This window comes from Aythya fuligula, chromosome 1, assembly GCF_009819795.1.
Source record: "Aythya fuligula isolate bAytFul2 chromosome 1, bAytFul2.pri, whole genome shotgun sequence".
Classification (NCBI taxonomy): Eukaryota; Metazoa; Chordata; class Aves; order Anseriformes; family Anatidae; genus Aythya; species Aythya fuligula.
This window is the reverse complement of record NC_045559.1, coordinates 54,612,434-54,638,113: the sequence shown is the minus strand read 5'-3', so window position 1 is coordinate 54,638,113 and position 25,680 is coordinate 54,612,434. Positions and strand designations below refer to the sequence as shown.

The window sequence follows — 25,680 nt, the reverse complement described above, 5'->3', positions numbered from 1 at the left end:
CCTGCTGGTGTTGTGCTTGCTCAGAGCTTACGCCTGGTTTTGAAGGGTTGGGGGCAACCAAACCATGAAAGGGAAGGACTGAGATGCTGCTGCACTGCAGCAAAACAGGAGCTGGGTGGTGTTCCAAGAGAATCTGGTCCTTTTTATTTTTAGGGCTGGCGCTTCCCACCTAGATGATTCTGTGATTCCGTGACTCTTCTGCCTGGGTGTATTTACCAACAGCAGCACAGTGACTAGAGCTGTCAACAGCAACACCCCTCCTGCTTTCTCCTTATCCAAAGCCCAAGTTTTTCACAGATAATGTGCTAGAATAGATGTGCTATACAACAGAGGAACCTCTGGCAAGGCAGCATCTCCGTGATCTAATTAATTCACAGCACAGCAAACGAATCAAACGTGTTGCTGGGCTTTAGTCCATTTTTAATCCGTGATTGATGTGTTTGGATGACAAAGTTTCGCTGTGTGCATGTCCCAACTTAAGCCCTCCAGGCTGTTTCACAGCTTTACGAGCTGTTTCCAGGTAGGTGAGGATGGCGCTGCTCGTCTTGGTGCCTGCCCGAGTGTCTTCCTGAGGATGCACAGAGACCATCTGCCGCCTGGCTCCCCGCCTGCTGAAGGTTAACTGACCGGGGCTGGCACTTGTGGAATGAAGCCAGGGAGAGCTGCAGCTCTCTCGCAGAGCAGAAAGATGGGGCTCAGCGAGACGTGGTGCCTGGCACCGCTCGAAACGAGGGGAATGCAGGGCGCTCACGCAGCACCCGCGGAGCCTTGCTGCTGGAATCGCGCTGCGCAGGGAGGCAGGGTGGGTTTGGTATACCTCAGCCTCGCTTGGTTTTAAGAGGGAACCACAGCACGGGGTTATCTCCTTCACCTCTCTGACCTGCAGTCGTGAGGGGAGCAAGAATGGAGCGAGCAACCCTGGAAAAGGCAATTAAATAAACATCCCTCGGCCTGTGCTCCCTTAGGATACATCAGGAAGATGCTGTCAGGCTGCTCTGGGGAAGGCTGAGCAGCCAGCTCTGTTGCTATAAAGTTGTGGCAATGCTTCCTTCCTCTCTTCTCTGCATAGTGTCTCTTCTAGTGATTTATGCCACAGCTTGTCTTGGGCGCTGAACCCCAGAGAAAGGATATTTTTACCTATTGCAGCTTCGGGGGCAGGGAGTGATCGAATGAAACACACAAAGGAAGGGAGTGTGGATGGTGCAGAGCATGAGATCTGACAGGAGGAGGGAATGCACAGCCCCCTCCAAAAAGAATGTGCAGAGGAAGAGGGGACTCCAGATTTGGGTTTGGCAGCAATCAGCTCAACATCTGGGCATGATGGCTCAGTCCTCCACAGAGGTAGGTATAGATTGCCTAACTGGAAATGGGAAAAAAAAAAAAAAAGCTTTAGCAAAATAAGCAAATGCTTAATAGCGTGCTTCTCCTCGTCAGAGCGTTACACTCAGCACAAAAGCCAAGGCTTGTGGCCATCCATCTTCTCGGTGTCAGGGGTTCCTGAGATCGTATCGTGCTCTTCCTCCCCTTCGTGCAGGGCTTCCTGCGAGGTCCCGCCTGCAGCTCCAAGCGTCCTGCTCTTCAAAGCCCTCCCTGGCGCGGAGCCTACCCCTGCAGACACCCCATGTCCCATCTGTACCTCGTTCCCCGATCTTTTCACATCCTCTCATGCCCTCGCAGTGCTGAGTGCTGCCGCCTGCGCGGGACCCAGAAGCGAGCTCGCCTTTTCCTTTCCCTTTTTGACCGCAAACTGGGGTTCGCTCCAAAGCCTTCTCAGAAAATTAAATAAATAAATAAATGAAATAATTAAATAAATAAGGCAGGAGGGAGGGCTTGGTGACTTCATTGACTTCAGGCCCTTCTCTCCTCCTCCTCCTCCTCGCAGGCGGGGCTGCGCCGCCGCCCTCCCCTCCTCTCCCGTCCCTTCCCCTCCCCGCTGTGCTCCGCTGCCTCCCTTCCCCTCGGCGGAGCGGCTGCCCCCATGTCGGGCCCACGGGGCGCCCTCCAAGCCTGGTGCCGGCAGCAGTGCCAGGGCTACCGAGGCGTGGAGATCCGCGACCTCAGCGCCTCGTTCCGCGACGGCCTGGCCTTCTGCGCCATCCTGCACCGCCACCGGCCCGACCTGCTGTGAGTTAAAGGCCGGGGGGAGGACAGGAGGGGATGGGGTGGGAGGCGGAGGGGTGTCCCCCATGGGGGTTTTGGGGCTGGGGGTGGGGAAGAAGAGGGAATGGGAGCGTGGCGAGGCGGACGGGAGCTTGGGCTGGCTGCGGGGCACGCTGGTGAAACTGGATGAGCTGTGGAAGGAATCTGCCCCGACCTGCTGCTGCTGCTACTACTGCTGCTGCTGCTGTAACCCTGCCTGCTGCTGCTGTAACCCTGCTGTAACCCTGCCATCAGCTGAGGCTGCCTCGACTGGCCAAATCCTCTTTTCCGAGCTGGCCCTGGGGTGGCCTTTTGTCACAACAGCAGCGAAGGCGGTCTACGGCAGGCCACCGGGTAGCAGTGATGCCCCAGCGATGCCCCAGCACCCACATTGGTACAAGCAGAAGCTGCACAGGTAGGCTGGAAACCCTGCTGCTGGCTGACTTTTTGTGGGGTGGACAGCTCGAAACCCTCAGCGTGGTGTTGAGGAGTCACCCAGAGCCCAGCCAGCAAGTGTTTGGTGCCGACCAAGCAGAGCAGACCCTCTGATGATGCTCCTGGTCTCAAGGGTGCTACGTGCTTCATCTGCTGGAGAGGAAGAGGCAAATCAAGGACCGGAACAGCAGCAGCTCCCGTGTTTCAGATTTTTCGGTCAGTAGCACAGTCACAGAACCGAAAAGCGAAGGTTCAGCAAAAAGCAGACAATAAAGACCACTAAAAGCACCTGCTGGCTTCCCGTTGACCATATTTACCATCCCGTTAAGCAGCAGCCACTGCTCTTCAGTTGTCAGTGGGCTTACAGCGGCTCCTGGCAGATGTCCTTACCGAAAGGCTTCACAGTTGCTCTGCACGAGCCGCGTTGTAAAGGCAGAGCCCAGTGCCTTACAAGGACATGGCATCTCGTGGCAGGATTTTCGCAGGGTGGTCAGGAGCAGCACCATTTCATCCGATTCCAGCTTCCCCAGCCTGCCCTGATTTGGAAGTGGGAGGTTTGGATCAGAGGCAGAAAATCTCCCGACGGCAGAGTGGAAGCGACGGCCCTCCAGAAGGGACTGGACCCTCGGGGCTTTCTTTGGCTGCCGTGTCAGCTGTTTGTCTCTCCTGCCTGTCCGACCCTGTCTCGAAAGGAAGGAGAGGCCTCACAGATCTGTGAAGCTGGAATAATTTTCGGCATAAGCCCTGTTTCGATCACCACCCCCCTGGACTGAGGCAGGTGGCACTGGAGGGATGCTGCCCGGGGAGTGCTGATTTTTCTGAAAGAAGCAGCCAAAGCTGGAAGTGCTCGGTGTCTGCTGAATCCCGAACGCCTTGAACTGCCCACCGAGGGTAGGCTGCGTGCTTGTGGGACCTGTGTGTTTAACCACAAGGCTGAACATCCGCATCCAGGCCTTCCAGCTCTTCTTCCACTGAGCGCACATCTTGGTTTCGCTGCCTCGCTCTCCCTGTCTGGGAGCAGCAGAGGCACTCCTCTGGCAAACCTGCTCCCTCGGGCGCAACCTGGATTTAGTGTGACCGTGATCTTGGGGCAAAACATTTAATCTCTCCTTTCCTCTTGTCAGCTAAGCTGGAAGCGTCCAGGCCGACTTGACAGCAGGCTGCGGGGCTTAAGGAGTTTGTTTGCTTAGTGTTCTCGAAATCTGAAGCATGAAATATATCTTTGTGAGGCGTCTGTGGCAGCGTAGCAAACCAGCGGGCATCTTTTAGCTTCCCAGAGCTCAGGGGAGGTTTTTGGCACTCAGGAGCCAGAAGAACACGGGGGCACGGCACACGCCTTTTGAGCACTGAGAGAGAGATGGAGGCTTGAAGAAAATGGGAGAGGAGAGCCGTGTTTGAAGGCTGACGGGCGTCCCAGCAGCCTCAGGATTGCTCACAGTCAGGCTCACAAATCCCATTTGTTCCCTTCCGTGTCCTGCCTACGTTTCCCTGACAAGCTCTGGGCAGCTGAAGGCCTCGTTGTGCGGCGCTGCCCGTTAGCGAGCTCGTGGTTGATATTTGAGGAATCCAGGGATTTGCTTTGGTTTTAGCAGAGCAGCACACCCTTCCCCCCTTCCCCAGGCCTGCTGCGCTCGCTGGCAGCTGCCCTCAACCCCACAGCACTTAGTGGCTCGGCGAGTATCTAATTAGGGAAGCGCTCGGGACGTTATTTGCATGGAAATATTCCTCCAGGATACGCTGCCACGCTGGGGTTTGCCGAGCCGAGGCATCCCATCGACTGGGATGTCCAGAGTCTCTTATTCTCACGTCCGATGCCTTGGCCTGGTGTTGCCTGGTGGTTCCTCGGGAGAGGAGATGATGTCTGGGGAAACCCTCCCGTGCTCTTTGCACGTCCTTACGGGTGATGGAGACCGGTGTGGTCCAGTTTGTGCCTGGAGAGAGCTGGAAAAGGCAGCGGAGAGCAACCAAATGAGCTGTGATCCCCAGGGCCTCGTGCTGGTGGAACTCAATATCCAGGGTAAAAGCGGAGACTTTTTGCTCCTGCATTAGTGGGAAAACCATCCTCGTATTCCCTCGCTGCTCAGGAGCCCTCCTGTTGCCTTCTGAGCCTCACGTCCTCCCTGCTGTCATCCGCTTTCCCAGGCAGATTTGCTTTTCTAAAATGGCTTTTTTTTTTTTTTTTTTTTAAATTTGCTAGGGTGGGGTGGAGTGGACATGTGTTTTTGTCTGTCAAAAACTCCCAGCCCAGGCCACCAAGGAGCCTTCAAGCTGCGCCACTCCCATATCCTGCAAGCGAGGGCATTCAACATGAAGCTTGTTACTGCTCAGAGGGCAGCCGACCCATAACTGCTGTCATCACTTCTTCTCCGTTCCCAAGCTGGTATTTTCTTTAAAAGAGAATAAAGAAATGCAGCAAGGCTAAAGGAGTTCTCCAGGAAAAAAAAAAAAAAAAAAAGACCCGGAGGAAGAACATCTCCCAGTGGAAACTGGTCGTAAATATGAAAAAGGCCCCAGCATTCACATCAAAGTGAAGCCTGCCACTGAAACCTTTTCTCAGCAGCGTGCAGGGTGGGAAAAGTTGTGGTGTTTCGACCCGTCTGAGTTCTGTGGGCTCGTTTGCCTGTGCTTTCTGCAAGGTGCACCCAGCCCTAGGACACCCAGCCCGCCTTCTGCACGCCTCCTGCCTTCGCTCTGGCAGCTTGGTTCGCCTCGGAGGAAACGGCACCAGCAGCCTCTCGCTTTTGAACGGAGGAAGTGTAATTTTATGGGGTCGTGGGCAGCTGGGAAAAGCTCCCCGAGCTCTTCGGGGACTTCCTCTGCAGCCCTGGGACAGGCACGCGAGCGGTGCTGAGGAGGGCCCCGGGAGCCTGCAGGGGGAATCCTGCGTCGGTGTCCCAAATTTTGGCACCTTTCACTGCACCATCAGGTCGGTTTCAGCTGCTGCTGAACCCCTCTGGGCTGTGAATGTAGCTTGCAGGCACATCGTGCTGCTGCGCGAGGGTTTTTTTTGTAAAGAAGCCGAGATCTTCGACAGGAAGGGGTTATATTTGGTTGAGCGTGATGCTGCTTTCACACCCAATGCCCCCGTAAACGTGCAAAAGGTGTAGCTAACTCCTTCCTGTATTTCTTCCCCTCTCTGGAAAACCTGCAGATTATTTTAACCTTCAGTCCCCTCCCGTGGCCTTGCTCCTCTGGCAAGGGGAGCTGCTCGATCCCCGTTTTGATTTCCCAAAGGGATGTGAAGGGATAGGTGAAATCCTACAGTGTGCCCACAATGGGAACTGCTGGGGTTCCTCTCTGTGCCCTGGTTATTCCTGCAGCCTGTACCACACAGGCAGAAATTAGAGGTGGAGCCTCTAATTTCTAATTTCCTGCCCAACACCCATTTGAGACTTTCTTTTCTTAATTCCAGTTTCCCTAACAATTTTTCTGCTTTACCAAGGTTCTGTTTGTCTAGGTTCTTATGTGCTGGCTTGCTGAAATGCCCGAGGAAGGTTGTCTATCCCGAAAACCTTCGTGTGGTGGCATTGGGGCGCTCATGTCTCTCACCTCTGTGTCTCACGTCGCTTGTTTGTGCTTTCTCGTTTCAGAGACTTCGATTCTCTCTCCAAGGAAAATGTCTACGAAAATAACCGCTTGGTAAGTCCCTGCTGCACCGTGCACAGAAGGAAAAAGGAACACGAGAGGGACTGGAGGGAGGTCATGCAGTGGGGAAGAACTTAGTGACAGCGCTGAGGGGGTGAGAGAAATCTCTTGGTAAGCAGCAGGCAGGAGCTTCTCTGGAAACGTCTGAAATACCAACGTCCAGCCTGCACTAAAGAGAAGATAAGGTGGTTATCCTGGTAGTTGCATCCCCCTGCCCTCAGAGATCACTTGTGGGTGTGCTGCCCTGAGAGCAACAGCAGGATGCCGAGTGTAGCTGGTAATCTGCTAGTACTGCTGGGTGGGAAGCTCTCAAGTGGCTATTTTCTTCCTTCACTGCTTCCTTTCAAGTAGCCGTGTACGTAACTGCAGGAGTTATGTGCTCCTTGTCACAGTGTTGCTGTTATTTCTGCTCGCCGAGACCCAGAAAAGCACCCAAGTGGCTTGTGTGTGGCAGGCGTGGCTGCGCTGGTGGTGGCAGGAGGAGATGTGGCACCCCAGAGTGTGAAAGGATGGGCAGGGACTGGGTTTCTGTGGGGTCAGAGTTTGGGGTGACCGGGGCCACCATGCAGTAGAGCTCATATTTGGCTGTGTAGGAATTACCTGCCGGTCCTTGGCCCTCCCCAGTGCCAGCCAAGGCTCTGCTAGGCTCTTGCTTGAGGGTAAGTGGTGGCGTGCCTGTTTCACAGGTTGAAAAACCACATCTTTTTCAGCTCTGAGACCCCCTGAGAGCCCCCCTCAGAGCGGTAGCTGAATGGCAAGAGCATTTGGGAGGGAGCTGCAGGGACGCAGACAGCTGAAATGACACCAGGGCAGCTGCAGCAACTTGTTCCCTTGCCCTCCTGCTGCCTTCTTTCCAGTCAAGCAGCACGTCTGGGATCCCCCGTCTACCTGGGATGCCACAGGCTTGCTGCTTAGTCTCCAGCAGGATCCTCCCGGCTTGATTTCTGTGTTATTTGTCAGAGGGCATCAATTTTCTCTCGTTACCACCTCTTTCTGCTGTTCCCGCAGGCCTTCGAGTTGGCAGAGCGGGAGCTGGGCATCCCGGCTCTGCTAGATCCCAACGACATGGTCTCCATGAAAGTCCCCGACTGCCTCAGCATCATGACTTACGTGTCTCAGTATTACAACCATTTCAACAACCCCAGCCAAGGTGGGTGCCCTTCCCCACCTCTGCCTTCCAGTTTGCCCCCAAATTGGCTCCAGAAACCCACAGGCACCACATGCTGAGAGAAGTCTTCCCAATTCCTTCCATCCCCTTCCTATTCCTAGCCCAAACCTTTTATTTATTTTTTTTTTTTCTGGGCATGGAGTGCTCTGCATCTAAAAATTGGATTTTATGGGATTTGGGGCTGACACGTGGGAAGGGATCCTGCGTGGTGGTTTTGCAGTTCAGCATTTGTGGAGTCCTGCAGCCACTTTGGGGGAGGGTGTTTGGAGGTTTGTGGGCCTGGAGGTAGGGGAAAACCTTCCTTTCTGTAGAAAATGGGAGAGGGACAGATAACACCTGCCTGTTCTGGATCGTGGTGGTGCTGGTGAGTCAAGCCTGGAACAGGGAGTTGGGTAGGGCGAGGTTTCACAAGAGGCAGGGACGGATTTAACAGCTCACCTGGGGAACGCCTCGCTTCTCCTCCCTCCGTGCTGCATTCCTGCCGCTTGGGTTGCCCCTGGAGCACATCAGACCCCTTTGTGATCTGCTTTACCCCACTGAGGAAAGCTAGATAGGGAACGTGCCTACCGCAGCTGGTTTTTATTACCTTGGTAAGCTTGGAGTGACAGGGGAAGCAGGGTGGGGTGTCTTCGATCAGCTCATCTGTCCTTACAACTGCAACCTAAGCTCTGAGACAGCTCTTCCAGGGCATCCCTCCGGGGTGGAGGCCGGAGCTCCAGGCCTCTGCTCTGCTCTCTGGCTGCAGCATGCCAGAGAAATCTCTCCCACGTGCGTGGATGTGAGAACTTCTCCAGGGATGCTGGCCTGCCAGCCAAGGACTGCCTTTGGGGGCTGCTGGGCCAGGGGTGCTCCACAGACCCGCTGGCACCCTGGCACCCAGTGGGGAACAAAAACGCGTTAGCAGCAGGTATTTAGGGTGCACTGGTCTTTAAGCATCATTTGGGGAGCTGATAATGAGGAAGACAAGTGGCACTGGATGGGTAAATCAAATGATGGTGACAGGCTGGTGTCCGCGGGCCGCAGAAGGGGACCTGCTGCAGGCTCGTGGCTGCCCTGTTACCAGATTGCCTTTCCCTCTGCCCCCTAAAACAGGCACCAAGTGGCAAGTCCCATCCTGTGTCACAAGGCTGCTTTTTTTTTTTTTTTTTCTTTTTTTCCCCTCCCCTCCCCTCCCCTTCCCCCACACGCGTGGCATGAGTCACTGCTCTCGCCTGATCCTCCTTTTGCCTTCTGTCTCCAGCCAGAGTCCCTCCGCCTATGAAGCGCCCGGCCGCTGCCGCCTCGCCGCCCCTGCTGTCCCACAAGAAGCCCGTGGCTGCGGCCGAGGGTTCCTCCACGCCGCAGGTACCTCCCGAATCCTTGATTTGAGTCAGCCTGAGGCTGTGGTCCTCCAGGGCGAGGGGAGGGGAGAGAGCCCATCACGGTGAGATCGGTCTGTGCGGGGGGCTAGCAGCTGCGTGTTTTGGGGTAGGAGGGGTGTTTGGGGTTTTGGTGGCTTGGGAGACCCTGCGGAGAGTGTGCTTGCTCTCTAAGACTGCAATTTGTCCTCTGGTAAGGAACAGGCCAAGGGGGGTGGGTGTGGGGTGGTTCCTTCAGCACCCGGGGCACAAACACCTCCCTTCCTACGGAAGGATGATACTGTAGGTGAGGCAGGAGCAGGAATGTGGGATCAGGTGAGCAGAAAAGACATCTCCTGCCGCTCTGGAGGAGCCACAGGCCGGTGGCGAGCGCCTCGTGGCCCCCCTCGCTGAGCTCCCTGCCTGTCACCCCTCAGGACGATGTCCCCACAGAGCCAGCGGAGCCATCGCGGCGCAGCACGCTCAGCAGCACCTGCGCCGCCTGCCAGCAGCACGTCCACCTGGTGCAGCGCTACCTGGCCGAGGGCAAGCTCTACCACCGCCAGTGCTTCAGGTACGTGGCCAGCAGCCTGGTGGAGCTCTGCAGCCAGCCAGGCCCCTTCCCTGCGTGTCTTTTTGCAACACGGAGCCTCCAGGGAGAGGGGTTCGGTGATGGTGTTACCCCTCGAGGTCTGGCTGGTTCCTTGTGTGCAGCCCTGTGCTGCTTGCTGCCTGCACTCCCTGCCTCTCCTGCTCCTTCCCACTCTGCTGACCAGCTTCTTGTGCTTCTCCCGGCCCCCAAAACCAGGATGTTTTGCCTCTTTACTGCCTCCCTACCACGTAACACCCCCACCACGAGGTCAGCCCCGCAGATCTCCTTCCCCCCACGGTGCCCAGGGCGGTGCTGAGCTCTCAGGGGCAGCGTGTGGGGAGCTGCAAGCTGTTAGCAAACCGAGGAAGGAGGGATCAGCAGCCCTGCAGTTACTCCCTGGGTGCAGGTCCTTACCTGCAGCACCAGTGAAGTCATTTGGCTTCGCTTTCCCTGCTGGGCTGACGAGGGGGTGAGATCTTTCCTCTGGACCACAGGACGAGAGCCTGCAAGTGGGCAGGCGGCATCTGAGGGCAGAAAAGCTGAGCCACAGGAAAGTTATGAGAGGCCTCGTTTCACTGTGTGAGCAGCTCCTGACTAAGCCAGCCAGGGGTGTGTTTTAGAAAGAGTATTGTGAGAGGGGAGCCGTGCTGTGACCCAACACACTTCTTGTCCACAGCTGGGGCAAAAGCAGGAGCTTTGGAGAGCAGGTGCAGCACTGTTCTAGGGCCAGGAACAGGAGAGCTGCAGCGCCTGTCTTGGCACAGCTCGTGGCCCTTCAGACTGAGCAGTGAGAGTCCCAAAACGTCATCCTAAGTATTTTTTCTCTGTGTGCTTTCCTTGTCTTTTTTTTTTTTTTTCCCTGCTGATTCACGGCTGCTGTTTGCTCGGGAGCGTTCCGTGGCAGCGTGCTCTGTGGGCTGACAGAGATAAAACCCAAACAAACTTCTTTCTCCCCGTGTCCGAACTTGTTACCTCTCTATTCCGTCATACCTCTTCTCCCCGCCCCGCTGTCTTCACGCTTCTGCTCTGCATTTCAAAGGAAGCAGCAGCCAAGTGGACACCCGGAGCAGAATTCCTCACCCAAATTATCTGATTGCAGCGCAGGGCGGCCAGCAGCTGTGAGCGCCGGCTGTTCAGGCAAGAAGAAACAAGCTTGGCTTTCATGGGACTGCTTCATCAGCCCCTTGCCCTCGGCTCTTTCGTATAGGCTGTCCTCCTCCCTTCCCAGGTGGAAAAGGGCTGAGCCGGTTGCCCGTGCTGTGTCCTTAGGGTTGCACCTCGAGGGCTTCATTAGGGAGGAGTCAAAGGTTCAGCAGGGAGAGGGTGGACGAGCCTCAGACCAGGCATGGATGTTCCTTCTCCTGACTGCCCTTCGAGCCTCCAGCTTAGGGATTTCCTGAGCCACAAGTAGCATTGTTTGAGTTCATGCTCAGTGTTTGTTCCTTCTCCTGGTGCCCACCAGGTGCATCTTTTCCAGCTTGGCAAATATCCTCCAGGCTCTGGAAACCGTGCTGCCCCCCAGCACCAACGTTGCCCTTTATTACATCCTTTCTGAGCTGAAAGAGGAACCCAAACGCAGGCAGTATTGGAGCTGCGAGCTCACCGAGGGCACACAGTGGTGTGATGATGTTTTTCTGTTCCTCTCCTTCCCTGCATGACTTCCCGCAAGATCACGATGCGATTTAGCAGCAGGGGTGAAGCCCTGCCAGGATCTCCGAGTGCCAGCCCTTCTCGGTACCCCGGAGGGCCTCTCCCACCTCACGGGGCTCTTTCTTCTCCTTGGCAGGTGCAAGGAGTGCTCCAGCACCCTGCTCCCGGGCTCATACAAGCCCGGCTCAGAGGCGGGGACGTTTGTCTGCACACACCATCGCGGCAAATTGGCCGTGAGCGGCAAGATGGACAGGAGGGCCAGCCCCGAGCGGCAGTCGCCGGAGCTGAGAACTGAAATTGCTGCCGGCAGCGTGGGGGAGGACGGGCTCCCCGCGGGAGCGGAGGTGGGGAAGGACAACAGCACTGCTGTGGAGACCCAGACTCCTGCAGAGAGGCCAGCCAGCCCGGAGGAGAAGGACAGCACGCCCAGCAAAGCCCAGACAGCGACGCCCCACACGGGGAGCGCGGCACCCACCTCCCAAACACCCCCCAGGCCTCCCCTTCCCAGCAAGCCCTCAGCGCCCAGCCAGGACAAAGCCAGCCCTCTGGACGCACGCCTCAGAGACACTCGGCCCACCCCGGCCCCGAGGAGGTCCACGGATGCCTCAGCCCTCTCCCCTGCAGCCTCCCACCCCGTGCCCCGGCCCCGCTCCACCGTGCAGGGCGAGGGAAGCGACTGCGCGCCTGGCTTGGTGAACGGTGAGAGAGCCTGGTGCCGCTTCGTCCACCAGTTCCCTTCTTTCTCTGCAGCCTGGCGCCTTTCTGCCTGCAGTTAAATCTTGGGATCATTTTATTTCTTATTTCTTGCTGCGTTTGATTTCTCCGGGGCTTTCCGGAGGGCGCTGGGAGGTGGCAGCGTGCAGGGGTGGTAACAGAGGGACACGTCGGTCTTACAGCTTCAACTCCAGGATAAAGTTGGGAGGAAAAGGGGGTATTTGGGGGAGACTGGCTGCACTGAGCCTGGGAGAAATGCCATGAGGTTTGCAGAATAGTGGGAACCACCTGGCTCCCACGGGGAGATGCACCTTGCGTTGATTTAACCTCTTCCTATTTGTCATTTTGGTGTTGTGACAGTCTGCCCCTCTGTCTTTCTAGGTAGGGGACCTGAGCCCAGCCCCCCTGTCCCAAAACCTCGAGGGAGACCCTGCTCCTCCGATCGGTACGTCCTTCTGTTTGTGGGTTACCTGCACCCCCCGAAGCGAGGTGGGGCTGTGGGGCTGGCTCGGCTGCGGTCTCCTCTCCCACCTCCATCAGCCCCAGCTCTTGGGAGGATCGAGGTTGTGATCGAGTCCCTTCCGAGGCCGGTGCCAGCCCAGTTGATGTTTGTACCTCACGGGGGCTCTGTCCTTTAGAGCCTATAAAAATCCTGGGGGGCTTCAGGAGCGCAGAAAATCATTTCGGCGTTTCCTGCTGACGCGGCCTCGCGTGTGCGTGCTGAGAAGGGGACGTGTGGCCGCCTTGTGAAGGATTTGTCCAGGACATTGTGGGTGCTTGGCTGCGGTCAGGAACCTTTATACCTACCGGGCTGCTTCCAGGAGCCTGCTGCTGCCCACTCTTGGGACAGAGGTTGCACAAGCACAGCGTGCTCTCAGCGGATGCATGGCGCGTCCCTGAGGAGCAGGGATCCTCCGAGCTGCTCCCTGCCACCTCGCGCTAGCTTCTCCTCTTTTCTCCCAGTGCTGGAGCTGCTGCGAGAGCCAAGGACCCGCCGTGGATGGCCTTAGTGCAGGCAGAGCCCAAGAAGAAGCCGGCTCCTCCTCCTCCTCCCCTGGGGAGCGGCCACGAGACCCCGAGCAGGACAGAGGAGGAGGAGGAGGACGGGGAGGAGGTGGGCAAAGCCAAGAGTGAGGAGAGCAAGCCCGATGCCGCAGAGCCCAAACCGTACAACCCCTTTGAGGAGGAGGAAGAGGAGGAAGAGGAGGCTGCTGCTGCCCAGAAGAGCACGCCTGAGCAGGAGCAGGGGGAGGCTGCTGCCAAGTCCCTCCACCCCTGGTACGGGATCACTCCCACCAGCAGCCCCAAGGCAAAGAAGCGGCCAGCCCCGCGAGCCCCCAGCGCCTCCCCGCTCGGTGAGCTTTCCCCTACCCCCTTATCCCTCCTCCTCACCCCTTCCATGCACCCCTAACCCCACTGTGTACCCCCTCCCTTCTCTCCCAGCTGCCCCCCTTACCCACCGAGCTCTCCCTTCCCTTTGCAGCCCACCACCCCATCTCCAGGCTGTCGCACTCCGAGCCGTCCTCCTCCGCTCCGTCCCCAGCCCTCAGCCTGGAGAGCATCCACTCCGAGAGCTCGGCCAAGGCCCTGGCTGACACCGACGAGGCCTCGGTGCCCAAAAGCTCCTCCGAGCCCACCGTCCACACGCCAACGGCCACCAAGACCTCCAGCCCTGACACGCCGCTGGCCAGCGTCTCCTCCAGCGAGAGCCCTGCCGCCCCAGCCAGCCTCTGCACCACCACCTCCTCCTCCTTCTCCTCCTCCAGCGAGCTGGCTGGCTGCGGTGGGGAGGCGCAGCCCGGCGCCCCGCACGCCAGCAGGAGCATCTCTGCTGGCAGCTTAAAAACCAGCCCCAGCCGCCTGCCCCCCAAGCCTCCTGCTGGGGCTAGCCCCACACCCGTCCTCTTGGCTTCAGATGGGGGTGCCGGGAGCCCTAAGCCCCACTCTTCGCCCAAACCCCAGCTGAAGGTGAGGTGGTGACCTCAAAGCGGGGATTGAGGCCGGGTTTGCACCTGACACGGGTTTGGGGTGGGTGTGTGTGTCCCGAAAGCAAGGCTCGGGGGTGTGTTGGTTAAGTGGTGGTCGTGCTCCTGTTCTGCTTGCCCCGCATGTGAAATTCCACGTGCTCAAAGCAAACAAGAAGGGAACCATCACAAAAATAATTCAGCGAGCTTGTTAGAGGGAGGCTGGGGAACCCACACCAAATTTGAGGAGAGCTGTCACCCCATGGTGGAGATCAGTGCTGTGCTCCTCTAGGAGGGAGTGGGGTAGGACAGGCTGTAGGGCTGCCCGTCTGCTCGACCCCAGCTCTTGGGATGCTGTACCCCTTCCAGAGCCTCACACATCATCTCCCTCTGTCCTCTCGCTCCAGTCCTCCTGCAAAGAGAACCCCTTCAACCGAAAGCCATCGCCTGCTGCCTCGCCCTCAGCAAAGAAACCTCCCAAGGGCTCCAAGCCAGCGCGTCCTCCTGCGCCGGGTCACGGCTTCCCGCTGATCAAACGCAAGGTAAGAGGGTCCTCGGAGAAACCACGGGGGAAAGAGCAGCCTGCGGGATGCCAGGAGATGGAGGGTGGTGGTAACAGCAGTGCCCGCTGTGGGGTTTGGCAGGTGCAGACGGATCAGTACATCCCCGAGGAAGACATCTACGGAGAGATGGATGCCATCGAGCACCAGCTGGACCAGCTGGAGCACCGCGGGGTGGCCTTGGAGGAGAAGCTCCGCAGCGCTGAGAATGGTAGGTGGGGCAGGACAGAGCACAAAAAACCCTGCGGGGGCTCCAAGAGAGGTCCCAGCCCCGCTCGTGGAGTGGAAGCAGGTGAAAGAGGAGACGAGGATTTTTTTTTTCTGGGGCTCGGGAAGAGGATGAGGTCAGGCTGACCCTCGCGGAGTGCTGACAGGATCCTGCGGGGTTGGGGCTGGCTCTGAACTGTCCTTTTGCTCGGCAGACAGCCCCGAGGACAGCCTGCTGGTGGACTGGTTCAGGCTCATCCATGAGAAGCACATGCTGGTGCGCCACGAGTCGGAGCTCATCTACATGTAAGCACGCGTGTGTGCGTGGCAGGGGCACCAACGGTGCCATGGGGAGTCCTGTCTCGGTGCTGCCAAAACTGGAGGGCCTGGAGAAGTAGGGGAAGGAGGGCGAGCAGACAAAAGTGTCCAAAAATACTCAGAACCGACCTCAGAAAGGCCTCGAGCAGTCGGGGTTGGGCCCTGGTGGGGCTTGGCTCGGTTCTTCCCGAGGTCACCCCCAGTTTTGGGATGATGCTCTGCCTTTCTGGAGCCTGGCAGCGGGTCCCAGCCGTGCCCCCTTCCCTTGCAGCTTCAAGCAGCAGAACCTGGAGCAGCGGCAGGCGGACGTGGAGTACGAGCTGCGCTGCCTCCTCAACAAGCCAGGTAAAGCAGCGCCCCGGCTCTTGCTGCCTCCGCTTCTCCCTTGGGGCTTCACCTCTGGGATCCCGAAGCTCAGAGCTCCTTCAGCCGTGTAATTGCCTGTCCTTCCTTGGGGTTCGGCTCGGCAGAGAAGGACTGGACCGAGGAGGACCGGGTGAGGGAGCAGGTGCTGATGCAGGAGCTGGTGACCATCATCGAGCAGAGGAACGCCATCGTCAACTGCCTGGACGAGGACCGGCAGAGGTGAGGAGTGAGGCGAGGGGAAGAGTGGGTTTTCCTGACTCAGCCCCACAAAAAACCCCCCTTTAAACACTGCAGCAGCTGTTCTCGGGGTGGAATCGCTGACCTGTCTCCCCCTTCTTTCTTTCAGGGAAGAGGAGGAGGATAAAATGTTGGAAGCCATGATTAAAAGGAAAGGTAAGGAACGAGTGGGAGGACTGTGGAGCCGTGGTTTCGCCGCTGACCTCAGCGAGGGGCAGCGCCTAAACCATTCATGAAATCGCGTGCAGAAGGAGGAAGTGACACTGCTCCGTGCAGACAATGAGGCCTTTCCTGTAGGGCCCTGAAAAGTCGGGAGCACGGCTGGGCTGTGAGGCCCTGTTACGCAGAAGGAAGCGGAGGGCTTTGATTCCTTGTCCCTGTTGTTGTGTGCGCAACCCGCTAACCCCTCTCCTTTGCCCCCCCAGAATTCCACAAGGAGACGGAGGCCGAGGGCAAGAAGAAAGGCAAATTCAAGCCCATGAAGGTGCTCAAGCTGCTGGGCAACAAGCACGACTCCAAGAGCAAGTCACCCAAGGAGAAAAGCTAGGGCAGGCCCGACGCACTGCCTGCCCGAATTCCTCCTCCGAAGCCTTGCTAACAAGGCCGGGAGCAAGTGGAGTCGCTTTTCAGACCTGTTTCCCTGTCGCCTGTCCGTGTTCCTGCCTGAGAAGCAAGCCGAGGAGCTTGGTGTTTGTGGGAAAACTTGCACTAACTGTCCCCCCCCCCTTCCCCTTGCTCGTCCCGTGACAGCTCCGTGTGCCTCCATCCTCTTGCAGGGGGGGATCTGGCTGGCCCTCACTCCCTGCTCTCGTCCCCTTTCCTGCCCCGTTTTTAACTGCAGGAGAAAAGCCTGGCATTGGAAGCAGGATTCTTTAGGTTTTACTGGCCTGAACTAAAATATTTTAAAAAACAAACAAAATCTCACGTCACAAGGCTCTAGAGCCAAAAAAATATATATATAAATAACCGGGGCTCTATTTATTTCCAGCTGTCCCCTTGAGCATTTTGGGGCTGAGAGGACCCCAGGGGACCGCGTACAGCTGCTCAGAGGCAGCCCTCGTGCCCTACTCAGGACATCTTACCCCCACTGCTGCTAACCACCGCTGCCTGCTGCCCTCGGGGGGAGGGAGGAACATTCCTGTCCCAGGCCAGGGCAGAAAAGCACAAGACTGACTCAGTGCAAGGGGCGAGCCCCTGCTCACCAGTGCCACCCTTGAGCGGCTGGGGGGAGAGGCAGAGTCGCAACTGACCTTTCCCCAGCTTCGTCTGTATATACTTCAAAAGTGTGTAAAGAGGGTTTGGCTGGTTGGTTTTGTTTTTTTTTTTTTTTTTTACGCCTCCTTTACTACATGAATTCCAACCCGCCCCGAAACTCTTCAAACCCTTATTTTATTTGTTGTATGTGTGTGTGTGTACATCAAGGGAGGGAAGGGGCGGGCGGTATCCTTCCACCCGTCCCTTCTTCCTTCCAGTTTTGTTCTCCTGCCTTCTCCTCCAAGGCGAGGAGCTATTTATTGCCTCCTTCGATCGTTTTGTTCCACGGGTGTTTGGTCGGTCAGCTGTTTTGTCACGCCTTCCCCTTCGCAAATCAGTCGTGTCAGCCCCCAGCTCCCTTCCAGAAATACAGCAGGCTTCAGCCCAAACCCTCTCGAAGCAGTGCCTTGCGACACGGCTGGCAGGGGGCGTTCTGGAAACAGCCCTCCAGTTTCTCCCAAAGGCCGTGCCGCTCCTGCCACACCTCAGCAGGCTGCTCAGGAGCGGCGGTAGGGGAGAGATCCCAAAGCACAACTCTTCTCCGGGGAGAAATGCATTGGCTTTTGAGCCTGCTGTCGCGTCGCCGTTGCCAAAGGCCGTCAGGATGGCAGCAGCCTGACACCCCCTTGGCCCCGTGCCCGGTCAGAACCTTGGTTTGTAAGTTACACTGTACTAACTCCGTGACTTCCATTCACCTGAAGAGAAATAAAAAAGAAAAAAGGCTTTAAAAACCGATCACAGCTTAGGTTTCTTATTCCTTTCCGTGCTCACGCTGTCCTGGGGACGGGGCACGCTGCCTGGCTGATGAGCATTGCTAAGAAGCAGCTGACGGGACCTTAAAATCCACCTCCACATTTCCTTACGCTGGGCTTTGTGCAGGAACAGAGGGGCGTCGTGCCTCAGCCTGCTGAAGGACAGAGGCGGTGACTCAGTGGCCATCTCCAGGCTTTGTGGGGGACTGAGGGCTGCTCAGCATACCACGGTTTCAGGAACCAAAAAACCACAGCGAGCCTGCTGCGAAGAGCAGCACACTGAAATCCCCTCTCCCCCGCCACTGAATCCGTCTTCCTGAGCGCCTGCCCGCTTTAGCTGCCCCGGAGAAGTCTGCTGATGCAGTAATGTTGGAGGCTCGTGCTTGCGCAAGGCCAGGCTGCTGCATCTTCCTCCTCGCCCTCTGCCAGCGCAGCCGTTCCCGGAGCTGCGCGGGCCGGAGCGGGTCGTGGATGCGGGTGGGGACACGTCAGCATCATACCTCTGCTAGAAACCTCCACCTCCGGGGAGATGGAGGAGAAGGAGTGACATTTGTAGCTTCGTGGAGTGCTGTGCTCTGAGGCATTGTGTAACCAAAAGGCTTTTTGTCATGTTTTAATAGCTGCTGCTCTGTGTTTTCATCTCTTTAATATTGTTGAGCAGGAAGGGATCCGCTGCACGGGTAGGACTTTACAACAGCTTGCTACACACAAATAGTTCCTGCCTTCTGGCTTTAGGCAATAGGTGCTGCTGCCCCCTCTTCGGGGGAACCTCTGAGAGAGAGGCAGGCACAGGCCAGCCCTTGAGACTCTAACGCCAGGGATGGGGGAGAAGAGGTGGGAACAAACTGCATTTGCGATCTTCCCTTGGCCTAGTCACGGGAATCGGATTTGTTCCCAGCAGGAAAGTCTTTTGTCATGGTCTCTCTCACTTCCTCGCTTCTCTTCTTGTCAATGATCTCCATCTCGCGCATTTTCTGCGAAGGACAAAGGGGAAGGGCTGAGCGAGGAGAATGCCAAGAGCTTTTTTCTTTTTCTTTTCTTTTTTTTTTTTTTTAAACAAACGCCAAGAGCAAAGGTTCTGCTTCCCTGATTAAGGTGCATGCAGATGTAGAAAGAAAGGCTGAAAGCCTCCTATCCCCAATTTCTCAAATTCATGCCCCTCTTGTGCCACAAAAGGGAATTAATTGTCCCCTCTTCTTCCCTGCTCGGCTATAAGAGGGTCTCCCTCTTATAGTGCTTTAGGGTTTCTGACACTTAACATCCTGTAGGGCCAGTGCTGCCAGGGCCCTCACATACCTGGGAGATTTCAGTGAGGATAATTCTCTGATACTTCTTGCCCTGTCCTAGAGCTTCCATCTCTGCCAGGAACTCCCGCCTCTCCCGAACTTCATTCACCACTGACAAAGAGAAAACCACTGTGAAAAAGAGTTTTCATTGTAATGTGAGAGTCTTCTGTGCTTAACAGTTGTCAATCTGTGCTGTCCCAGTTAAAACAGGGTTGTCTGGAGTGCTCACACACACAGGAGTTCCAAGCACAGGGAGGCATAAGGCAGGGTTTTGCCATCCCAGCATACTGTGCAGGCCAAAGTCCACCACTGCTTAAAATTCTGCCCTACTTTTAAGCTTTGCTAGCGTAGCTTTACTGATCTTGGAGTGAAAATAAACACAGCCCAAAGCACGGTCAGGCTGGTAAACATCCCAGCCTACGCTGAGTCACACTGGCTGGAGAAAGGATCCACAGTACCTGGGCTTTCTGCCCAGGCTGCCCCTGCGAATCACCACGGTATTCCTCTGCCAGCAGTTTGTGTTCCATGGGCAATCCAGACAGCCTGCATCTGCCAGCAAGCCTCTGCAGAACAAATTCTGCGAGGAAGGCTTGCTCACAGCAGCACGCTGTCAAGCCCTTTCTCTGGGAACCTGGCTTTGTGTTCTCTTTCACCCAGGGCTTCAGATTCGGGGCCGCACAGCCTGCCTCACAACCCTCGGGGGGAGCAGTTTTCCAGGCTTCCCCTCCTAGACTACATGACAACATACGTTCTTCAAAGCGGTCAATCTCAGCTATCTCCTCTTCCTTTGTCTCAACGAGCGCCTGCTTCACCTGGTGTTCCACCACATCCTTCCCTGTCGCTAAGATATTTTGGAGCCTTTGCTTCTCCCTTTCCAAATCTCCTGTGAATGAGAAGGAAAAACAATAAATCCTTAGCAGCCTGTCTCCTCAGCAAGGAGCCTGGCCACCCTGCTGCTTTGCTAATGACACCAGAAGTGTGACATTAATGACAGTGCATCCCCAGACTGAACTGCACACGCATGCTCATTGCGAAGAGAAAACCAAACTGACATCAAAGGTTTGATACATGTTTATAAGATAGAAAATTATATAGCACCCCTTCTTACACAAGGATTGTACAAGGTCCTATCACTTATAATTCCCCTAGCTAGCGGGCAGAAGTCAGTGAGCATTTGCAGTGAATGTTCTCTCAGAGATCTCTTTTTTAAGCATCTCTGAAGTCAGAAAGTACGAGGATGAAGAGTAATTAAGAACACCTCCTATGGCTGCTGAGGTTGCAGGCTGAGGGTGGACGAAAGGGGAAGAGAGAGGGGCTGGGTGGCATGATTAGTGACATTTTCTGACTTACTCCTTGCTTGTGGCTTGAATTTCTCTCGGGTGTAAGCATCTCCTGCCTGGCAGAGCTTGGCAGGCCGAAGATGAGGTTTAGCCGAAAGCCTGCTCGGCTGACAGAGCGGTGGGGAGGAAGCAGGCGGCACGGGCGCTGGTTGTTTGCTGGATGTGGGGTGGCACTGGAGGGGCAGGGCATCTCCCCCTGCAGAACAAACCCAAAATATTGATGTCAGACACAGAGGAGCCTGGCTGGCTGACCCCAGACAACCACCAGCTGAAGATCTGGCGTAGCGCAGCCAAGAAAGATCCACGGTGCCACAGACGCTGCTTGTGGGTACACGTCTTTTGGTGGCCGTTTGGGGACACCTCAGCTGGTACTTACACAAACCATCAGCAGCAGTGCTGCCGTGTGGAGGGGAGCAGCGGGATGCCTCCATCCGAGCAGCCCTGAGGCGAGCACCCCCTCCATTGGGATGGGGGACATGAGCTGTTCACCACAGCAGCGAGAGGGGACGGCACTCACGTTCCAGGCACTCCATCAGGCATCGCCTCTGGAAGCTCGTCAGCTTCGACTCCTCCATCATGGCTGGAAAATAGCGGTTTTGTGTAAAAACCGGGCTCCCCACGTCCCTGTAACACCCAGAAAGGGAAGGGGGGGGATCCCTAGGGACCAGACAGACACAGACACGGGTCTTCCACTGCCTCACACAGCCCAAATGCGCCCCTCGGAACCTTCCCTGCCTCAGGCCCCGTTACCTCGCAGCAGCTCCCGGGTTTTGGGGCTGTACCGGGCTCTGCCTCCTCCCTCCGAGCCCGCCATGGCCGGCGGCGACCATGGAGGAGGGGGGTGAAGAAGGAGGGGGTAAAATGGCGGCGCGTCGCCACGGCAACGGCGCCATGGCGCAGGGCGCCCGCCAGCGCGTCACGGGGAGCGACAGGGGCGGCCGGGGAGGAAGGAGACAAGATGTCTGACAACGAGGACAAGTGAGAGAGAGCGGGGCAGGGGGTGGGCTGGGGGACGGGGAGCGATCGGGATTGGGATTAGGATCGGGATCAGGATCGAGGTCGGGAGTGGGATCAGGATCAGGATTGGGATCGGGGTTGGGGTCGGAGTCGGGATCAGGATTGGGATTGGGGTCGGGATCGGGATTGGCATTGGTGTCGGGGTCGGGATTGGGATCAGGATCGGGGTTGGGACCAGGATCGGGGTCGGGGTCGGGATTGGGATTAGGATCGGGGTCGGGATCAGGATCGGGGTCGGGATTGGGATCGGGATCAGGATTGGGGTCGGAATTGGGATCAGGATCAGGATTGGGATTGGGGTTAAGATCGGGACTGGGATCAGGATCGAGATCGGGATTGGGGTCAGGATTGGGATCAGGGTCAGGATTGGGATGAGGATCTAGATTGGGATTGAGATCAGGGTCGAGATCAGGATCGGGGTCGGGATCAGGATCGGGATTGGGATCAGGATCTGGATCAGGACTGGGATCAAGATTAGAATCAGGATCAGGATCCAGATTAGGATCAGGATCAGGATCCGGACTGGGTGCCAGCAGCCAAGCGCGTTGCCTCACATGCCCTTCCCTCTGCCCCTCAGCTTCGACGGGGATGATTTCGATGATGTGGAGGAGGATGAGGGCCTGGAGGACCTGGAGAACGCGGAGGAGGTGGGTGCCCCCACCGGCTCGCCCGCCGCTCGGGCCTGAGGTGCAGCTGAGCCATAACGTTGTGCTGGTTTCCCCAGGAGGGACAGGAGAACGTGGAGATCCTCCCCTCGGGAGAGCGGCAGGCGGCTAACCAGAAGCGGATCACCACCCCCTACATGACCAAGTATGAGCGGGCCAGAGTCCTGGGCACACGCGCCCTCCAGATAGCGTGAGTATTCCTCTCTATATCCCAATCATCCCTACAGTGAGGTTGTCATCTCCTAATGTCTCCCAGCCCTGTTAAAGCTGCTTATTCCTGTCCTCAAAACCTCCTGGACCTCATGTAGTCCTTTACCTGACAGCTGAGCTTCTGTATCATCATCACAATCAGCACTGAAAAGCAACACCATAAGCCCTTACATCTCTAACAGATGTCACAGGCAAAAAAAAATGGGGAATGTGACATGCTGATCCTGCCTTCTGCCTTTGCTAAGGCAGCCAGGAGGGGCTGGAAAATTCAGGACCGGTTGGCGAAAGCTACAGTTTTAGGGAGAGATGCTCTACAACATCTTCGTTTATTACCACATGGTTGTAAGAATTAGGAATGGTATAGCCATCCTGAAATCTCTGAGTGCACTTGTGACAAACTACAAGTTTGTTAAGTGTTTCGAATAGCATGGCGTCATTTATGATAGATAATGCCACTTGAGTCCTATTTTGAGTGCAATTAAGGCTGGCTGCTCTCAGTCTCTTCCATTTACCTGTCCAGATCTGTTTTAATAATACATGTCGAAAAGTTTTGTGCTTTTTGAAAAACTGCCCTACAAGCGACACTATTAAACTGTCTTAAAATTTGTCTGAAAGGGCATCTCTGAATTTCATCTTAGCTACATTCACCTTCAAAAATAGCGCTTCTCCACATCTCCTCACCATTTACAAGCTTCTAAATGAACTTTCCTTAATCGTCACTTTGCTGAGCTGTTCTTTGCCCGGTTATCACTCCAGGAGGCTATTTTGTGTGCATTCTTTCAACTGGTCGAAGACCAGAAAAATGAGTGAGATGGGATGGGTGTGTGCCAGACCTGCAATCCAAAGCACTCTGGCGCCTGGTTCTCCTTCAGCTGCATACTTCTGCTCTCGGAGCTGACTCTAGGCCAGGAGCAGCCCCCCTGTGGCCTTACCCACACATAACATGAACTCCTGTTGCTGTTGCCACCAGACAGAGAGACAATCATCAGCAGTGCTTGCTCCACTTTTACAACCCTCTGCAAAATGCATTTTTTTTTCCCTAGAGATAGACTGCGTCGTAAATCCAGCCTCTTATTTTCTCCTAGAGGGAGTCTGGAAAATGGGAGCAAGTGAGAACATGGGGGATGCCAGTGTTTCCACCCTCTTTGTTAGATCAATTTTAAATCAGTTTTGATATTCTGTTCCTCTGTTGTGGTTCAATCTGGCAGGCAGCTAAGCACCACACAGCCATTTGCTCACTTCCCTTCTCCCCCAACCAGTGGGATGGGGGAGAGATTTGGGAGGGGGGGAAAAAAAAAAGTAAAATATCTAATGGGTTGAGATAAAGACAGTTTAATAGGACAGAAAAGGAAGAGAAATAATGATGATGATGATGATAATAATAGAATACATAAAGCAAGTGATGCATGATGCAATTGCTCGCCATCCCGTCCCTGAGCAGCGTTCCCCCTGCCTCCTGGCCACCCACCACCTGTTAATTCAGCACAATGCCATGCGTTATGGAATGTCCCTTTGGCCAGGCTGGGTCAGCTGTCCTGCTTCTGTCCCCTCCCAGCTCCGTGTGCACCCCCAGCCTGCTCACTGGCAGGGCCAGAAGAACATTCAAGCAAAAACTCGGTCCACAGTCCCCTGGGGAAAATTTTTTCCCAAAGTGGATGAGAGTGCAACACACAGGCACGTGCTTAGCTGTCCCTTCTTCGTGTTCTCTCAAATGGTTGTCGATGTTTTGTTCCAGGATGTGTGCCCCTGTGATGGTGGAATTGGAAGGAGAGACAGACCCCTTGCTGATTGCCATGAAAGAGCTCAAGTAAGTCCCGGCCTTTGGCAGTGAGCGTATTGATTTCCATAAAGCAAGCACTCCCCTCCTCATCCCAGCATTTAGCAGCTTATTCCATGCAGCTCATTCCAGGACAACATTGTGTTCCCTCAGTAGCACTAAGTACCACATTTGCCTTCCTTTTCTGCTCCTTGGGACTTCTCCACAGCTGCTCTTCCATCAGGGGAGCTCTTGCATAGTGCTGATGATTAGCAGTGCTCTGATCTCTTACCTGGGAGTCCAAGTGTCTCTTATTTCTTTGCTGAGAACACAAGGTCCTCATCTTTGTGGAATCAGTTTAATTCCCTGAAAGGGATTGATGCGAAGGAGCCTTCTGAACAGACCTGTGTTCAAAGGGAGTGCTGGCAAAAATTAAAATAAGGGTCAGGTTGGTAAAGTGAAAGCCCTGGTAAGAATGTCTGTTTTTCCTGCATCCTTCCAAAATTGGCTTATTGTGCTTGCAGGAGGCACAACCCTTGCTTACAGAGAGATTAAATAAATCCTTTCTGACTAGCAAAATCAGCTTCTGGATGGCTGCTGACAGGCCCACCTTCCCACAGCAGAGTGTTCTGGCCCACAGCTTGCTGACGTGGTCAGCGAGCTAATATGTCATGGGCAGGCTTCTTGCAAGCAGAGCAGCCAGACCCCCTTACTAATGAAGTCCCTATGCTTGAGTTGAGTTGTCCCTCTGCTCCCCCAGTTTCTCAGTACATTGCAGTTGCTCTTGCAGACTTCGTATCTCTATTACAGCAGCTCCTTTTATCATTGCTAAAACCTCCGTGGGTCATGCTCCTATCAGATCTCCAAGATCCTAAATTGCTTCTGGTCGCTGTCTGAGTGTGAGCTCTAGAAAGCAGCCGGAGTGTGACACACAGTGGCATCCTGTGCTGTGCCAAAATTAAATTGTGATTCTTGGCGTGAGGGAGCTGCTTTGGCACCAGAAAAACAGAAGCCCTGAATGTGGTCATTAAAGACGTTGTATTACTTTTCACGTCTGATATGGTCGTAAACCTGATGCCCTGGTTAGATTCCAGACTGTCTAATTACATTCTGCAGATTTAAATCTGCTTCCACTAAGTTAAATTCTGCTCAGCACTTTCTCGCTTTCTAATTGGAGCTGCTGCTAGCAGACGCTGTGTTCTATCCCAGCTTTACCAGGTTTTGGTGGCTGAATGGTCTGTAATATTTCACATATCCTTCTTTAAAATGTACCTGATACCCCCAGACATGCAAAACACTCCATAGATGTCAGGTTTAAATGAAGGTTCTCAGAATTCTGACACTTCTGTAGTGTCTTGTAAGGGGAAAAAAATCTTCACTGGGTTTTCCTTCTGGAGGTCTTAGTTTAGAGACTTACTTTGCTTAGTGCTTTGCACCTACAAAAGAAAATGTTGTTGGTACTTCCCTCTACTGTGTAATGCCAAATCTCTGGTGCCATACAGATCTCCCACTTAAACCTGAAGCTAGCAAGGCAGCATTCCTCAATTCCCATTGCCTGCTGAAATGCTATAGTGAAGGCCGTGGCATTTCTTTTCACCTCTCTGTCCTTCCTCCAGAGCACGCAAGATCCCCATAATCATACGTCGTTACCTACCTGATGGGAGCTATGAAGACTGGGGCGTGGATGAGTTAATTATCACAGACTGATCAGCCGTCGCTTTTGATTCTTTCCTTCTCCAACAGATGTTTCTATTTTTGTTTATATTTGTGTAAATAAATTATAAGCCTTCCCATTTTAAGCTGAACGTATTTTGTTTTCCTCTCCCCCACCTGTTTTTCCCATCTCTGCCCTACATGCCCAGGATTTCTTTTGAACCCTTCCTTATTTCTGTACATCAGCTTGATTATTCTTTAATTCTGTGTCGGTCTGTGTGGGTTTTACTGAGATTAGGGAGCAAAGTGCCAAGTTTTCGTTTTATTTCCACCTGAAAAGCCCGTACCTTTTAGCTAGGCTAAAGACTGCAGTAGCTGCCTCCACCTGCCCCTCCTCTCCAGTTCTAGGACCAAC

General features: G+C 55.3%; 3 protein-coding genes across 4 annotated transcripts; 2 read left to right on the top strand and 1 right to left on the bottom strand.

The window, feature by feature from the left end:
• The first annotated feature begins 1,952 nt into the window (after positions 1–1,952).
• On the top strand, positions 1,953–16,283 carry MICALL1 (MICAL like 1). The gene is made up of 16 exons (XM_032207030.1): positions 1,953–2,124; positions 6,165–6,213; positions 7,228–7,369; positions 8,628–8,731; positions 9,162–9,298; positions 11,103–11,665; positions 12,062–12,125; positions 12,644–13,035; positions 13,164–13,648; positions 14,052–14,186; positions 14,289–14,415; positions 14,627–14,717; positions 15,001–15,074; positions 15,200–15,314; positions 15,442–15,488; positions 15,758–16,283. The coding sequence occupies exons 1-16, from the start codon at positions 1,979–1,981 to the stop codon at positions 15,877–15,879; spliced, it is 2,793 nt and encodes a 930-aa protein (XP_032062921.1). The 5' UTR covers positions 1,953–1,978; the 3' UTR covers positions 15,880–16,283.
• A 1,525-nt stretch (positions 16,284–17,808) lies between these two features.
• C1H22orf23 (chromosome 1 C22orf23 homolog) lies at positions 17,809–20,789 on the bottom strand. Of its 2 annotated transcripts, XM_032207015.1 has the most exons (6): positions 20,715–20,789; positions 20,482–20,544; positions 19,975–20,160; positions 19,373–19,507; positions 18,635–18,735; positions 17,809–18,312 (listed from the first exon to the last, which is right to left on the bottom strand). In XM_032207015.1, exons 1-6 carry the CDS (start codon positions 20,776–20,778, stop codon positions 18,208–18,210), a joined length of 654 nt encoding a protein of 217 aa, XP_032062906.1. In that variant the 5' UTR covers positions 20,779–20,789; the 3' UTR covers positions 17,809–18,207. The 2 variants fall into 2 exon arrangements, with proteins under 2 accessions (XP_032062906.1, XP_032062911.1); XM_032207020.1 differs by lacking the exon at positions 20,715–20,789 and having other exon boundaries at positions 20,341–20,538.
• A 100-nt stretch (positions 20,790–20,889) lies between these two features.
• Positions 20,890–25,405, top strand: POLR2F (RNA polymerase II subunit F). The gene is made up of 5 exons (XM_032194260.1): positions 20,890–20,942; positions 21,559–21,628; positions 21,706–21,836; positions 23,592–23,663; positions 25,229–25,405. The coding sequence occupies exons 1-5, from the start codon at positions 20,923–20,925 to the stop codon at positions 25,317–25,319; spliced, it is 384 nt and encodes a 127-aa protein (XP_032050151.1). The 5' UTR covers positions 20,890–20,922; the 3' UTR covers positions 25,320–25,405.
• The last annotated feature ends 275 nt before the right edge of the window (positions 25,406–25,680 follow it).

Bases quoted from the DNA above. Each gene is read 5' to 3' on its own strand.
- MICALL1 (XM_032207030.1), top strand. From the start codon at position 1,979: ATGTCGGGCCCACGGGGCGCCCTCCAAGCCTGGTGCCGGCAGCAGTGC. The intron at 11,666-12,061 runs GTGAGAGAGCCT...CTGTCTTTCTAG, and splicing joins CGCGCCTGGCTTGGTGAACG to GTAGGGGACCTGAGCCCAGC. The intron at 13,036-13,163 runs GTGAGCTTTCCC...TTCCCTTTGCAG, and splicing joins CCCCAGCGCCTCCCCGCTCG to CCCACCACCCCATCTCCAGG.
- C1H22orf23 (XM_032207015.1), bottom strand. From the start codon at position 20,778: ATGGCGGGCTCGGAGGGAGGAGGCAGAGCCCGGTACAGCCCCAAAACC. The intron at 20,161-20,481 runs GTGAGTGCCGTC...TTTGTTCTGCAG, and splicing joins CCTGATGGAGTGCCTGGAAC to GGGGAGATGCCCTGCCCCTC. The intron at 18,736-19,372 runs GTATGTTGTCAT...TCTCTTTGTCAG, and splicing joins GATTGACCGCTTTGAAGAAC to TGGTGAATGAAGTTCGGGAG.
- POLR2F (XM_032194260.1), top strand. From the start codon at position 20,923: ATGTCTGACAACGAGGACAA. The intron at 21,837-23,591 runs GTGAGTATTCCT...GTTTTGTTCCAG, and splicing joins ACACGCGCCCTCCAGATAGC to GATGTGTGCCCCTGTGATGG. The intron at 23,664-25,228 runs GTAAGTCCCGGC...TCCTTCCTCCAG, and splicing joins ATTGCCATGAAAGAGCTCAA to AGCACGCAAGATCCCCATAA.